Here is a 16,206-nt window from a genome sequence, read left to right as displayed (position 1 = left end):
AAATGTGATTTACTATCAAGTACAGTGGTGTACACCTGTAATCCTAGCAACTCAGGAGGTGGAGGCAAGAGGACTGCAAGTTTGCACATGTCTGAGACCAGCCCAGACAATTCAGTAAGACCCTGTCTCAAAACAAAATAGAGTATCTCTAAGGTTCAGTCCCCAGTATTGTAAGATAAAATATGAGTCTATAGTGTACACAAGACCCTAGGTTCAGTTCTCTGCACCATAAAATAAATAGATAAGTTAATTAACTAATTATGATCCCCACTGGTATAAATGAAACTATCACCATGTTCTGCATAGTGGCTTATGAGACAGAAAATCAAATTTTGTGTATCTGGTATACACAATCCATTGATGCGTTTATTGACATTGAGTTAGCAATATTAACAGCAATAATAATATGGGCCACCAGAAAAAATATATTGAAATCAAATATATTCATCCTTTTTCCTGTGATTTTCCAAGTAGAAACTTAGGCTATTATTGGGAAAAAAAAAAAAGACTGAACTTGGTTCCTGATATATTATTTACCATTAGAGAGTAAATGAGAAAGCATTAAGAAAGGATTTTTTTTTCCAAAAGGAGTGAATTTTTTTCCAAATTCAGTGTAGCACAGAATTTGATTTGCATACAAAATGCCTACGTGCATTGCCATATATCAATTTTTGTAATTTAAGGCATATAATAGTGAGAGTGGAAGATTGGTTTTTGTTTTTAATTGAATATGCTCTTTTAAAAGAGCATTTCTATTATATCATTAGGGCTGGGGATGTGGCTCAAGTGGTAGCGCGCTCGCCTTGCATGCGTGCGGCCCGGGTTCGATCCTCAGCACCACATACCAACAAAGATGTTGTGTCCGCCGAGAACTAAAAAATAAATATTAAAAATTCTCTCTCTCTCTCTCTATTATATCATTAGTTTAATAATAATTTTAAATTATTTTTAAAGAAAGTCTGAAAATTTGATAATTTTTAGATTAGCAACTGGGAAAACATTTAATCATTTAGTTAGAAAAAAGACTACAAAATTGTATCTCTAATTTTCTTTTTTAATTTTCATATGAAGGAAGATTAGAAGGGAACCTTCCATAGAAAATTAAAATAGTTGGGAGCTATAGTTATAGGTGATTTCTTTTAATCTTTTTTTTAATATTTATTTTTTACTTATAGGTGAACACAATGTCTTTATTTTACTTTATGTGGTGCTGAGGATTGAACCCAGTGCCTCACGCATGCTAGGCAAGCACTCCACCTCTGAGCTACAACCCCAGCCCCAATTTTTCTTTCTTTTTTGTCTTATTTCTCTTATTGTCATAGGATTATATTTATGCAATATCTAAAGTTCTGGCATTGGTGAGGGGAGCTGATATTTATAATTTATCATGAATCTCAAGATTTCTCTTTCTTCAGGCAAAGGCTTTGCCTTACTATTTCAATCCTGAACTCTGAGTAGCCTGGGAAACATGAGAATAAGAGGAGATCACTGTGTCTTCTCTCTCTGACTCCAAAGTCAGCATATAGTTAACTCTATAAGTGTTGCTTTCCAAGTGATGATATTTGAGGAATATAGGATTGTAAATGCCTAAACGCCATCCCTTCCATTCTGACAATTTGGAACACAGCACCACAGCATGGTTAAGAGCAACTGTGGACTTCACTGTCAGTGGATGCTTGAGTTTGAATCCTAAGGTTGTCAGGTGCCAGATGTAACCTGGAAAAGTTACTGAACTCCTTTTGGCTTGGCTGCTTTTTTTGTTGTTGTTGTTTTGTTTTGTACTAAAGATTGAACTCAGGGTCACTTCTTCTCTGAGCTACATTCCCATAGCCCTTTTTATTTTTTTGTTTTGAGAAAGGATCTCGCTAAGTTGATAAGGGTCTTGCTAAATTGCTGAAGCTGGCCTCAAAATCACAATCCTCCTGCTTCAGTCTCCTGAGTCACTGGGCTTATAGGCATGTGTCACCATACCTGGAAGGGCTTAAGTTTCTTTATGTATGAAGTGAAAATAATGAAATCTATTTCATCCAGTTGTTCAGTGGATTAATAGGAGAAGCAGGTCTAGGAAGAATGGCTAGTAACATATCAAAGGCCTACTACATGTATTTCTTTTTATCCCCCTTTGCTTTCCTGACTTCCTAGACCTTGGAGCCTTTCTGGAGGTCTTTTGAGGCATCCTCAATTCATTAATTATCTTATCTGATTAATTTGCTTTCAAAGATGAGGTGACAATTGCTAGTTGATTTCTGTAAACTGCTGATTGGGGAGCATGTGCTCCTTTTGTAGAAGTTACCCCATGTTTTTTCATCTCTGCTTACTGAAGTAACCTTCTTCTTTTCCTTTACAGATATATGTAATTGACAGTGCAGACAGAAAAAGATTTGAAGAGACGGGTCAGGTAAATAATTCTTCTGTTGAGATATTTCCCAAATAACTGGGTATTCATTAATCCACTTTGTAAATGTGGGAGAGTGAGGGAGTTATTTTTTGTTTAACCTTTATAATTCAAACAAGACAGTCATTCTGGCAAGCAGGCAGAAATATCAGCTGTCTAAAAAGAAATTCATTAAGAGTCCTTTAAACAATTTTTTTTAATGTAAGCCTTTGAGCTTTAATCAGATTGAATATATAAGATATAAACAAATGGAACTTAGCACCATGCCCAAAAGGTCTTCTAGTTTCTTCCCAGGTCATGTGGAAATGAACCCAGAGGAGCAATGCACTCAGCATTTCTGTTTACTTTTTTTTTTTTTTTTTTTTTTGTGGTGCTGGGGATTGAACCTAGGGCCTTGTGCATGTGAGGCAAGTACTCTACCAACTGAGTTCTATCCCCAGCCCTTCTGTTTATATTTTTTAATACCTACCAGGGATAACTCAAAAATACAAAAGGATGGAAGGAAACATACAAGCCAAAATTAAGCTGCTTTTGTTTTCAAGCTAGGAGATAAGATAAACTTCGAACCCAAATATGGCTTCACATATAGCTTACATGTCACATGATTACATGATGTGATTTGTGAACATGGTTTTACATAGAAAGAAAAGAACATAGATAATTTATTCAAAGTGGATTCACTGACCAAAGAAGCAAGGGGTGGAGTGGACCTCTTGGGAGATGTGTGCTTAGATATTGCTGTCTTTGGCCTGTGTTCTAAACTATGACAGGTGGACTTCCAAAGGCAGTGGTCCCCATATTTATCTTCCTTTTCCTTTTTTTTTTCTTTTTTTTTTATGTTTTTGAAGTTATAGATGGACAGCATGCCTTTATTTTATTTGTTATTTTTTTTTATATATTTATTGTGGTGCTGAGGATCGAACCCAGTGCCTCGCATGTGCAAGGCAGGCGCTCTGCCACTGAGCAGTAGATTAATAGGAGAAGCAGGTCTAGGAAGAATGGCTAGTAACATATCAGAGGCCTACTAAATGTATCTCTTTTTATCCCCCTTGGCTTTCCTGACTTCCTAGACCTTGGAGCCTTTCTGGAGGTCTTTTGGGGCATCCTCTTTTCATTAATTATCTTATCTGATTAATTTGCTTTCATAGATGAGGTGACAATTGCTAGTTGATTTCTGTAAACTGCTGATTAGAAAGTTTGTTGAGAACTCTCCAAACTCCTGGAGACAGCCCATTTCCCTTCTATACCCTGATGATTTCTGGATCATCACTCAGGAGAACCAATGCTACACATGAGCTTGGAGGTGAAGAGGATCCTATATACTCATCTGCCTTTTGAGCCATCCAGTATTTTTTGGAAGCCTAAGCATTTAAAGTAGCTAAAATGTGGATTTATTGGGGAAAAGAGTGAGGCCTCTCATTTAACTAGCTGTACACCCTCTATTGTACTTACTGCAGACAGAATTAATACACAGTTTAGACAATGGCCTATAACCTAAAAACCAGGGACCTTGCCAGATGGACCAATAAAGTTATATTAGGATGTGAGTTTGATGAAGTGTCATGCATGTGCTTGCATGTTTTGGAGATAGAGATTGATGAAACAATTATAATCTCTACTTGTCATCTTCAGTTTTCAGTTCACACACATGCATTCATATATGTATATCTGCATTAAAAGTTGTTTGGGGGCTGGGGATGTGGCTCAGTTGATAGAGTGCTTGGCTTGCATGCACAGGGCCCTGGGTTCAATCCCCAACACCGCAAAAAAAAAAAAAAAAAAAAAAAAAGTTGTTTGCAGGCTGGGATTATAGCTTAGTGGTACAGTGCCTGCTTAGCACATGCAAGACCCTGGGATCAATCTTCAGAAAAGAAGTTGGATAAATTTTAAATCTCTAGCCACTACTGATAGTCTCCCTTGAATAATGTTTCTCAAGGTATGATCTATCATTCACCTATAGCAGAGTCACCTGGGGGGGGTTGTTAAAGATGCAGATTCTCAAGTGCTGGCTCAGACTTTCCAAAGTCAGAATCCCTGGGTTAAGGCAGAGATCTGCTGGGACACCTTCCTAGCTTAAGCCTGAGAATCACTGCCCTTGAAAGTTGCTAGTTGATCATCTTTGGTTCATTCTTTGCAATTAGAGGCTGAGGCTTAATTACCATAGATTTCATTTCTCTCTCTTTCTCCCTTCCCAAAATGATCCAGGAACTAGCTGAATTACTGGAGGAAGAAAAGCTGAGTTGTGTGCCAGTGCTCATCTTTGCTAATAAGCAGGATTTGCTCACAGCGGCCCCTGCCTCTGAAATTGCGGAAGGACTGAATCTGCACACTATCCGTGACCGAGTCTGGCAGATCCAGTCTTGCTCAGCTCTCACGGGAGAGGGCGTTCAGGTGAGACTACAGGAAGGCTTGGTCCCCTGGCAACATGGCAACCAACCAAGGGGGGTTGTCTCATTGGTTGGGGTGACCAAGATAGAAAAAAAACATGAAACAAATACCCTTTGATCAGCAGATGAACCATTTTAGGATGTGAAGGGTGTGGAGGAGGTTGGTTCTTTTCTAGCCAGCAACTAGTCAGATAACCGTGAAGTGTTCCAAGAAAGCCATAGATAAACCACCCCACATGCAACAAGCTTTCCTCATTGGGTGGGCAGCCAGAACAGGACTGTGAAGATGATTTCTAACTCTAGAATTCTTTGATGATTGCACTGGGGCTCTGTGTTGTGTCTAATATTGTACATGCTGAAAACCTGTCCTCCTATAGTGATGGCCGTCGGGCTAGTCATCCTTGAAGTGTTTTTGCTTTTTCTCTTGGTTCTTTCCCCTGTCCTCAAGCTTGGTGTCTATTTCCTGCTTCTGCAGAATGAAAACCCCATGCTTTGTACTAAGGAATTGTATAGCAGGAAAGCAGGCTCCCCCTCATTTAATATTAATTTAGGGCAGAACAGTTATATCTCAGACACCCAGGAGGCTATATCCTGCAAGAGAGATAAGCAGTTTCAACTCTCAGGCTTTATACTAAGCAGCCTCAAATCAGTTACACACTAGAGTCCACCCTCCAGGACAACTACTTGTTCTGAAACCCCAGTGTCCCTGCAAGGCCTCATTTTAAATATGTGGTATACTTGCCAGGATGCCAGAGTGCTGTGGGACTGGACCCTACTGCTGTAGGATGCTGAGGGGCTTCTTCCCTCTTTGTCATAGGGCACATGTCTCTAATGGCATGAGCGGTTTGCTTCTCTCTGAATTTGGTGTTGGGGTGCAAACTTGAGATTTGATTCCTAACCGTTGTTCTACGGCCTCTTTCCATTTCCCTTCTAATATTCTTTGTCCCTCTCTTCTTCTAAGACATTTGATACTAATTTGTCTTAAAATGGCCTGGCTGCTTTTATCCTAAGCAGATAATCACTTCCTAGAATTATCTCAGTCCTGTCATGTTTGCAGCCTGTTTTGTTTTTTGTTTTTTGTTTTTTTTTGCTTTTTGTTGTTGTTGTTGTTGTTGTTAATTGTGGGTTTTTTTGTTTTTGTTTTTGTTTTTTGTTTGCTTTTTTGTTGTTGTTGTTATTCCAAGGATTGAACCCAGGGTCACCTAACCACTGAGACACATTCCAAGCCTTTCTTTTTTATATTTTATTTAGAGACAGGGTCTTGCTAGGTTGCTTAGAATCTTGCTGAGTTGCCAAGGGTACTCATGGTGAACTCAAGATTCTCTGCCTCAGCCTCCTTTTTTTTACAAACAAGAGCCAAGATGTTTTGGCTCCTAGACCTAAGAGAAAGCCATTCCACCCAAAGGAAGTGCCCCTCTACAGGCCACTCATGCTTGCACCCCAAAAACTCTTCATGCACATGAGTGTGTTGGGGGCCTCTTTGGTGGTCAGAGATTACCTTAGCTGCAACCCCAAAATGGGTTCTGGAGCTCTATGGGTTTCTGTGGGGTTTGGGGGAATTGGCTTTTTTATTTTGGGTTGCGTTTTTGTTTGTTTCATTTTGTTTAGTCTTACTTGTTTTCTTTCTGTCTTCCCAGATTCTGATTGTGAAAGTAATATATTACTCACTGTTAATTATAAAGCATATAAAGTTGAAAAGGGAGGGCTGGAGGCTGGGGTTATGGCTCAGTGGTAGAGCACTTGCCTAATATTTGGGAGGCACAAGTTTGGCTTTGATCCTCAGCACCACATAAAAATAAATAAAGGTATTGTGTCCATCTACAACTAAAAATGTTTTTTTTTAAGGGCTGGAGGTGTAGCTCAGTGATAGTGTACTTCCCTGGCACGTGCAAGACCCTGGGTTCCATCCCCAGCATCTGGGATGCACCTTCATTGAAACAGTCCTGGGCGTCCTGAAAACCTAGAGGCCCAGTCCTGTAGCTACTTTCTTGCATTTCTAGAAAATGCTCCAGCAAGAGGACTCTGCCTGTCTAAATGGTTCAGAACACAAAATTAGAAAGTTGAGAACATCCTGAGATTGGGGGCTATAAAGATGGGGCTAAAGAAAAGAAATATATTTTGGGTGCCTACTCATTAGAAAGTAGATTACAGGGCTGGGGATGTGGCTCAAGCGGTAGCGCGCTCGCCTGGCATGCGTGCGGCCCGGGTTCGATCCTCAGCACCACATACCAACAAAGATGTTGTGTCCGCCGAGAACTAAAAAATAAATATTAAAAATTCTCTCTCTCTCTCTCTGTCTCTCTCTCCCTCCCCTCTCTCACTCTCTCTTAAAAAAAAAAAAAAAAAAAAAAAAAAAAAAGTAGATTACAGCTCTGTAATCTTTTCTCTTGGCCAGAGTGGTGAGAGGATGAAATAGCAAAGCCAGAATTAACAGTGAGGCTCCTATTTCTTCAGCCAGCCTTAGGCATGTAAAAAGGAGAACTAGAATGATCTAGAGTCAGTATTGACAGCAGTGGCGTTAAAGTCAAGGGCACTGCCTCAGAGGAGCCTGCTGGAGGAGAGGGAGCTCCTGCGACCCATCCCCCACCCACACTCCAGTCAGGTGGAGCTGTGTGCTCCTGGCTGTGGAACTACCATAGACATGTCATGCCCTTTACAGGGTCCATTTGTCCTCCTTCCCTCCCTCCCTCCCTCCCTCCCTTCCTTCCTTCCTTCCTTCCTTCTTCCTTTTTCTTTCTTCTCCTTCTCACAGTGCTAGGGGTCAAGCCCAGGACCTCTCCTGTGCTAGGCAAGCACTGTGCCCCTGAGCTGTATGTCCCCAGCCCTCTTTACAGGATCCTTAGGTCAAGAAAGAAGCAGCTAGCACTAGACAGTGAGAGGGTGGGGACAGGGGTTGCACAGAAGGAACATAAAATAGACCAATTTGAATAAAGTGAGTTTATTATGTATAGTTTGATTTTGGTAAGAAAGTTCTCCGATCAGAGGCCTTCGGCAACCAGGCTCACAGGAAGTGATATTCAAGAGAGATCTAGCAAAGAACTATGAGCAAAAAAAATAATGATTTTGTATGGAGGAGAAATAGTTTGAAGGTCACATAATTAGTTTAGTAGATAGTACCATGGTGTATAGAATTGGGTAGTTAAGACTGGGATTTCAAGGTTAATGAGATTAGATTATGGTTAATAGAATGATATAAATTTAGAGAATTTAACCATTATTTGAAATGGGTTATTTAATAAAAATGTTAATTAAGAAGGGAATCTGCTTTCTATTGTCCTTTAATGGTAACCAGAGAAAGGTCATGGATTTTTTCTTTGGAAACACTCTTCAATATGAGGCACTGATTGACCCTGTCCCTCCCTCAGGTAATGCCTCTGACCTAAGCTCTTGTCCACTCAGCCATTTTCTTGGTATTTCACTTTTAAAAGAATCACTTAAATGGAATCCTTTTCAGGATTGCATCATTGAAGTACAGGCCTTTAATGATTTTTATTAATAAGGATTAAAATATTCCTAAAAATTAAAGACTTAACTAGAAAAATGTCTGTAAGATCTAATTGTTTGGGGTTCACTCTTAGGTACTGTGTAATAATTATCAAGATATTCTAAATTTCTATTTGTCCTCCTTACCCTATCCTACCTCCCCAGTAACAGACAATGCCACCAAAATGATCAGATGCTCAATAGGTTGGTCAGGTAACATTGGGCACCACAGTTCTTTGTTGTTGTTTTGGTACTGGGGATTGAACTCAGGGACTCTCAACCACTGAGCTACTTCCCCAGCCCTATTTTGTGTTTTATTTAGAGACAGGGTCTCACTGAGTTGCTTAGCACTTCGCTGTTGCTGAGGCTTCCTTTGAACTCAATATCCTCCTGCCTCAGCCTCCCAAGCCAATGGCCACCAAGCCCGGCTTGGGAACCACAGTTCTAATGAACCTGAAGAAAAATTTAGGAAATTAAAAAAAATAAATAAAATCTGGAATTTATGTTCAAGTTGCAGGTGTTAAAAGATAGCATTTACTGGGTGTGGTGGTGCACACCTGTAATCCCAGCAAAAGGCTGAAGCAAGAGGATTTCAAGTTCAAGGCCAGCCCGGGCAACTTATAGAAACCATGTCTCAGAATAAAAAATAAAAAGGCCTGGGGATGTAGCTTAGTGGTTTAGCATTTCTGGGTTCAATAACCATTACCACAAAAGAAAAAAAAAAAAAAAAGACAGCAATTCTGTTTGCGTTTTGTGTGTGTGTGTGTAATCAACATGTATCTGGGAGATTTGTGTCATACTAAAAAATTGACAGGACCCCAGGTGGGCAAGTCAGGGGAACAGGCACATATCTGCTAGATGGTGTGCTCAGCCCTCTATGGACTAAGCAGTCTATCACTTCTCATTAGTTGAGTGACTTAAACACATGATTTGAGATCACGGAAGTTGGTGACTCCTGGGATGGATTTTAGGGTCTTGTTCCACCTGACATTCCCAAAGGAGATGTAGTCTTTACAAGGTGAGTAATACCATGTGTTGTTCAACATCCCCACACTGGCTGGGGACATTGGCTTTTGAGGGCATTGAGAACAGTTGGAACAGGTCTGTCTTTGCCTGATTGATGGTGAGAGGAGGCCAGCCCGTCATGTAATTAAAGCAGGTTTTCATGGGAAGCTGTCAAGAGCAGAGAACAGGTAAACGGCACAAGGTGCTGGAAGAGAACATCAATCTTTAAAGTTCTGTCCTAGTGAGAGGCCCATAGTCCAGAGGCGTGATCAGGAGAGACCCGGTTATGTCAAGTAGATGAAGGCAGGAAATGGAGGAACTGAAAAATGTCTCAAGGGATAACCTAAAACTCCCTCCCCAGACTCCCTTATAAACCCGGAAGAAGCCACCTCTCATTACCCTAGAGGCCACACCTTGCCACTAGGGCCTCTCCCAGGATATAGCATTTAACACCAGCACTATGTTCTCTTCTTTTCCCATGGATATTTAGAAAATAGTGAACAAAAGATCTGGCTTAGAGCCAGGAAAAAGGTATCAAGAAGTCCATCCCTCTTCCACCTGCAGACCTAAGTTTGAACCCCTAACCACAGCTGTTCTTGCTATTGTAGTTTCAGGTGTTTGAAGGTATTTTCTCTATAAAGCACTGTGTGTGTGTGTGTGTGTGTTCACATGTGTGTGCATATGTACATGTGAAATTAAAATTATCCTGGCTTTGGATTTCCTTTCAAGGCAGAGACCAGCAGTCTTAAACTGGCTTCTAGCCTTAGTCATTGCACTTAGTCCTGTACCAATGGCTCTGAGCTAGCAGAATTTAATGTCTCCTGGTGCTGTTTTCCAGACCACCCCCTCATTCCCACCTTTTCATTTTATATCTATCCCCTGTTCCCCTCATCTTTCTCTGAGCAGGAGTGATGATCCAGGTGACAGCAGTCTCCCAGCTGCCTCCCTTCCGCAGCAAGTGTCACTTGCCGTCTGAATGCAGAAGTGTGACGGCTTCAGCCAGCCCCACAGATGAGCCCTGGTCCTTCACTAGCCCAGTTCCTTGGCTTTGCTTCTTTTTCCTTGATCTAGGAGACTTTTCCCTAATATGCCAATAGAATTTCATGGGTTTTGTTTGTTTTTGGTGCTAAGGATCAAACCCAGGGCCTCATGTATGCACATGTTCTACCACTGAGCTACACGCCAACCCCGAATTTTGATATTTAAAAAAATGATATACTACTTCTTTGTAGGCCTGGCATCAGTTGTTGCCATCTCCAGGTGTACGTGGAGCTGCTTATCTGTGAGTCAGAGCTCAGGTTTATTTTTAAATTTTCAAACCTTTCTGTAGAGTAAGAAAGCAAGCTCAGGACATCTGCTTTTGCATCCTCCCTGGTGTGGTGCCCTTTGTCACTAGAAAAATATTAATAGGAAGAAATATTTTATGTATGCTGCATCCAGCTGCTCCTTGACCCTGGGGGCCTGATGGCACAATGGGATGGGCTACATTGCTCAGCAAGGGTCTGAGCTCCTCATCATCTTAAAGCAATTACTAAAGTGACCACACAACCAGCATGGCTTTAAAAACCAGGTCCATCCAACCATGGCTGCCACTGCTTCCTTCCAACCATCCAGCAGTGATGGATGCTCTGGACTGAGATCAAATTAAAAAGAAGAGTGCAGTCAGAGACTACCCCTCCCATAGAAAGAAGCAGTGTGGCTTGGGGCTGGGATTGTGGCTCAGTGTGCTTGCCTAGCATGCACGAGGCACTGGGTTCAATCCTCAGCACCACGTAAATATAAAATAAAGATATTGTGTCCATCTAAAACTTAAAAATAAATATTTTTTAAAAAAGAAAGAAAGAAGCAGTGTGCCTTAAATCCTGAGACACGGGAATTGGTGATTAGTAGGTTTCCACCCACATAGTTAGGGACAGCCTTCTATTTCTCCCAGCGCTTATAGTGGAGAACAATATTGTGACGGGGAGAAATTTATTTCCTTTTCATGAGGCTGGGGCTCAGTATTTGAGGTTCTGTCTCTCTCTTTAATTTCTATTATTGAATTCAAGCTAGTCAATTTAAATTCAGTTTCAGCAAGAAACTAGTCAGGAGAAAATGCAATGGAAAAAGAAAGGGTGGACTATTCTTGCCAAAGATCGACTCCCAATTGGGTGCAGTGGTGCTCACCTATAATCTCAGCTACTCCTGAGGCTGAGACAGGAGGATCACAAGTTCGAGGCCAACCTTGACAATTTAGCAAGGTGGTGTCTCAAAAAAGTAAATAAATAAAAGGGTTGGGAATGTAGGTCTGTTGTAGAGTGCCCCTGTGTTTATTCCCCATTAACCCCCTCTCCAAAAAAGATTATATCCCCATAGTGAAGATCAAATGTGCAGGACATTGGTCAAACCAGTTTTTTAACAATAAAGGGTTAACCATTAAACAAACCTGTGAGTTCATTTCCTTCTTTGGAGGCAGAGAGAAGCCTACTTCAAGTAAGCAATCATCTTTTCTCAGTTGTCTGTCTTACAGAAACAAGAGTCTTGCCAGGTGAAAGCAGGAGTGGTGTGGGACGTTTGCTTAAAAATGTAAGAAGCCCGGGCACAGTGGCACATGCCTGTAATCCTAGTGTCTCTGGAGGCTGAGACAGGAGGATCAAAGCCAGCCTCAGCAACTGAGAGGTGCTAAGCAACTGAATGAGACCTTGTCTCTAAATAAGATACAAGGGCTGGAGTTGTGACTCAGTAGTACAGCGCTTGCCTAGCATGTGTGAGGGACCGGGTTCAATTCTCAGCACCACATATAAACAAATAAAAATAAAGGTCCTCAACACCCCCCCCCAAATTTTTTTAATAAATAAATAAAATACAAAATAGAGCTGGAGATGTAGCTTAGTGGTCAAGTGCCCCTGAGTTCAATCCCTGGTACCAAAAAAAAAAAAAAGAACAAATGAAAAAAAATGTAAGGAACAGAAGTTTCCTCTGCTTGCAGTTATGTTGTTTCTAAATGTAGTTTCCACTGGAGGGGATGTTCTAGGAGGGTAATTAATATGCCAGGATCACCTGCCCCTTCTGCAGGCCTAGATGCTGGCATCCCAGGAGTCTTGAGAGTTCTGTGGCCAGGAACAGCCTGTGGCACCTTCGGAGCATCAGCAGAGTTGTACAGGGTGTCCCCAGGCCCCCTGGCCTCTGTATTCTGCTGAAGCCATGAGGAAGAAAACACTAGCTGCCCGTTTCCCTTCAGGGTGCCGCCCAGCTCCTCGCCAAGCTGGAGGTAGAGCCCTTGCCTTGACCCACAGTCACAGAGAATTAGTAAGTGTTCAAGAGCAGGGATGCGGCCAGCCGGAGCCAGGCTGCCTGGCTTCACGGTTCACCTCTGCCCCAGACAACTCTGGTCTTCATTTCCTCATCTGAAGTATGGAAATAATAACAGCACCTACTTCACAGGGTTGTTACAAGGATTAATTTAAAAGATACAAATTGTTAACTGTAGGCCAGACACCATGCCATCTTCAGGGGACACGACATCAAGCAAGTCCCACGTGGATGCTCCCCTTGGGGACCTTGGACAACACTATTATCTTTCCTTTCCAGTGGTCTCCTTGACAAAGCTTGCCCCAGTTTGATTTATGAGGTATTGTCACCTGAATTGTTGATTGTCACCTCCCACCTCCAACTCTAACAAACACTTTGGATCAAAGGGCCTCCCCAAGCCCAGGACAGCCACAGGGCTTTACCTCCATTAAGACTTGGGTACTTCCCACGCTCCTCCAGCTTTAGTGGGGGCCCTGGGGCCTGAGGTCAGCGGATGCTGGCTTGAGAGCGCCCTCTGTTGGCGACACTGAGGCCACACAGGCCTCACCATTGCATGTCCTTAGACATCTGGAGAACACTGCCCCTCAGCAGGGCTCGCCCTTTAAACCCCGCTCCACCTCCACAGCGGATGCCCAGGGCAAGGCTCCCTCACCCTCTATCTTCTCTTTTGAGTCCCTGCAGCTGAGTAAATATTTTCCTATCTCTTTGCCGGCACTCATGTTCAGTTACTTATAATAAAGGAAACCCCCTCCTTCATCAGCCATAAAACAAAAGAAAAAAAAAATAGATGAAGCGGTATTCATATCATGTGGGGACACTGTTCTTGATTCTCCAAGCAGCTGGTCTGATCCAACGTGGGGAGTGTCTGTAGAGGAGAGGGTATTGCGGTGGCACCTTTGGCCGTCTGTGCAGGCTCCTGAAGATGGAAATGCTGCGCAAGTGCTGAGCTGTTCAGCTTCGGATGCAAGAGAAGATGGTTATCTTATCCATGCCTCTTGTATTTGTAAAATCTTTTTTTGTCTCCTGGCAGGTGATCTTTTTTTTTTTTTTCCTGGAAACCAATTAGCTACTAAAATTAAACATGCTTCTCTTTAAATTAATCCTTTCCATAAAATGGTCTTAAAATTGGCCTCCATGTTTCAGAGTGTGCAGCTGACCCAGTTGTGATTAGAGACGCGTCTGCCTTGTGCCCACTCTGCATTCCTCCACCTGCCCCACCATGGCCAGGTGCTCTCACCTTGGGGCTTTCAGCCCTGGCCAGCCTTGTCTTGGCAAGGCCATAAGGTTTGCTCATGTTATCTGGTTCTCCTGCCCAAGTGTTCTGATGGCAACTGGAGTTTTAATCACTGTAAACGCAGGTGACAGTGAGATTAGCCAGGAGAGAGGATGCCTGCTGGTTGTTTTGCAGTGATGTATTGTTTATGGGATTAATGTTCCGAATGGCCAACGGTGTCAGCTGATATTTATTACTGTAAGCTGTCTCAGCCGTTCAGGTTCAGCAGTTAGATCCATGGCCACAGGAAATGCGGGCTCGGGGTGTCATGTCTGCCTGATAAGCACAAATGTGTGGGACCCAGATTCGGGGAAGGGGATTCATTGCAGGGGCCGCCTTGGATTTTGTTCAGGGCTTGGAAGGGAACTCCCTCCCCACACTCCTGAAGGTCAGGGAGCCTATGGGGAAGGGGAGCGTGTCCAGGTATGGCTCCAGAGGGGGTGGAAAAGGAGGTCATGTCTGACAGGCCTGGCATCCATGAGGAATTGTGCTGCCTGCCAGGTGGCTGTAGGCATTGTGTGGTTTACCTCGGTCCCTCTCCAGCCTTCTGAGAGAGGACACTTTCAAGGTCAGTGTGCCTTTAAGGAAACCTTCTCTCTAGTCCCTCAGCTTGGTAGAGCTTAAAGGTACAAGAAGCAGGCCCTTTTAAGCCTATCTGTAGTGCAGCAAGAAGAGAAATAAATGCACATTGCCCCCGAGTGTGTCTAGGAACACATACTGCAGAGGGTTTGTTTTTCCAAAAAGAAATTTAATTTAACCCAAGTGTACACTGTCACACTGTAAACATACCGGGGCACCAGAAGGGTGGCTTATTGAATTTAATGCCCTAGCAAAGGTCAGCTTTTAGAAAAAGCCAAAAATGGCTGGAATCTTTCCTGATAGCTCCTTAATCAGGCCTGGATCCAGGCAGATGTGTTTATTTTTTCAGAGGGAGTTCCTGAGGACCCGTCTGAAGTTCAGATGCTGGGTCCTCCCCCTCCCATCTCCCTCCTGTGCCCTCAGAGACCTCCCTGCTCCTCCCCCCGGAAGTCACTGTCCCTGGTCATCCAGGTGGGCCCCTGGGGCAAGCCTAGAGTTGGTAGTCCCCTGGAGGGAGGACAGATGCCCCCTGCCCTTCCCTTCTCTCCCCTCCCGAGGCTGGAGCCTGCCGGGCCTTGCCTGAAACTAACTCTCTTTCTCTATTTCCCTCAAAGGACGGCATGAACTGGGTCTGCAAAAATGTCAATGCAAAGAAGAAATAAAATCTAGACAAATGGAGACGGAGGAGCTGCGGGAACCGAGTTGGGTCCTGAAAAACACTGATTTGCTGCTTTCTGACCAAATGTTTTTCCATCTGTGTACGACGACAGCTGTTTGAAGAGAGGGAACAACACAGTTTAAAAAGAATCCCCATCCCAGCAGTAGATTTAACTGATCTCTGAGGTTCAGTATCATTTTTCAAATAAAGGAATTATATTATTTCCTCTGCATAATTGAAATAGTATTAAATGTCTCAAAGCACATGATTAGAAAATGAGATCTTTTAAATGAGCAAGAGATTGCATTGCAGTTTAGACAATTCCAGTGGGCTTTTTTTCTTTCAAAAAAAAAAAAGATAAGAAAAAGAGGAAGAAGCTGCTTATGCTGACTTAATTTATTTACTGACCCGTCCTTCCCCCCGCCCTGCCCCCACCCTTGTGGTCGGGAAGCATAGTGTTGGCTGGTGCGGTTGGTGATTTCTGCCATGGCCAACTGAGCCAGGGCTTCAGTCTGTCCAGCAGACTGAATCAGGGAGGGGGAAGGACAGCAGATGATTAAACCATCTTGTCATGCAGGTGGGAAACTGTATGTAATCTTCACCCTTTGGACAGGAAAAAAAATCCTTGCAGACAAGTCACTACAGAAACATACCCCAGCCCCCGCCCCAAGTCAGCCACACAGGGAAGCAAATTCTTATGACTTTTGACTGTAATGACATCTGGAATGTAAGGAGAGGTGGGAGGTTTAATTCCAGAAAAATTACAAGGTCCTTAAAAAGCCCTCACATCAAGGGCTCAGGCTAGCGTAAACAGGCTTTCTCCAGTTCAGTGGAGCAGTGAGCAGCCGACTCTGAGATTAGCTGGCTTCTCCATGGCCCTCCTATAGAAGGGATTTCTAAAGCTCAAAGAATTCTGTGTTTAAATGATCACAATAGGCGGCTGCTATCAGATTTTAAAAATAAATGCAGCTTTACCATGAACCTGCTCCACCGAGAAAAGCCAGACAGATCAATTTTGCAAAGAGATCAATTTTTACAGTGCTGGCAACGAGGTGTGGGATGCACATGGGTGGAGGGGTCTGCTGGGAAGGACATGAGTGTGTGATGGTAGGGGTCATGCCCAAGGAAGCCAGTC

The 16,206-nt window shown here is 42.9% G+C and overlaps 1 protein-coding gene across 1 annotated transcript in view; it reads left to right on the top strand.

Annotated features, from left to right (window-relative positions):
* The window catches only part of ARL3 (ARF like GTPase 3), a 42,444-nt gene extending 27,120 nt beyond the window's left edge, over positions 1 to 15,324 (top strand). Inside the window, exons 4-6 of the mRNA XM_081267953.1 lie at positions 2,348 to 2,398; positions 4,601 to 4,786; positions 15,028 to 15,324. Coding sequence (XP_081124079.1) covers positions 2,348 to 2,398; positions 4,601 to 4,786; positions 15,028 to 15,075 — 285 coding nt within the window. The 3' untranslated portion in view covers positions 15,076 to 15,324. The remainder of the gene's footprint in view (positions 1 to 2,347; positions 2,399 to 4,600; positions 4,787 to 15,027) is intronic.
* The last annotated feature ends 882 nt before the right edge of the window (positions 15,325 to 16,206 follow it).

This window comes from Spermophilus citellus (genome assembly GCF_964194105.1).
Source record: "Spermophilus citellus genome assembly, chromosome: 15".
Taxonomy (NCBI): Eukaryota; Metazoa; Chordata; class Mammalia; order Rodentia; family Sciuridae; genus Spermophilus; species Spermophilus citellus.
Note: the sequence above shows the minus strand (reverse complement) of the source record. Positions and strands in the feature narration are given on the sequence as shown.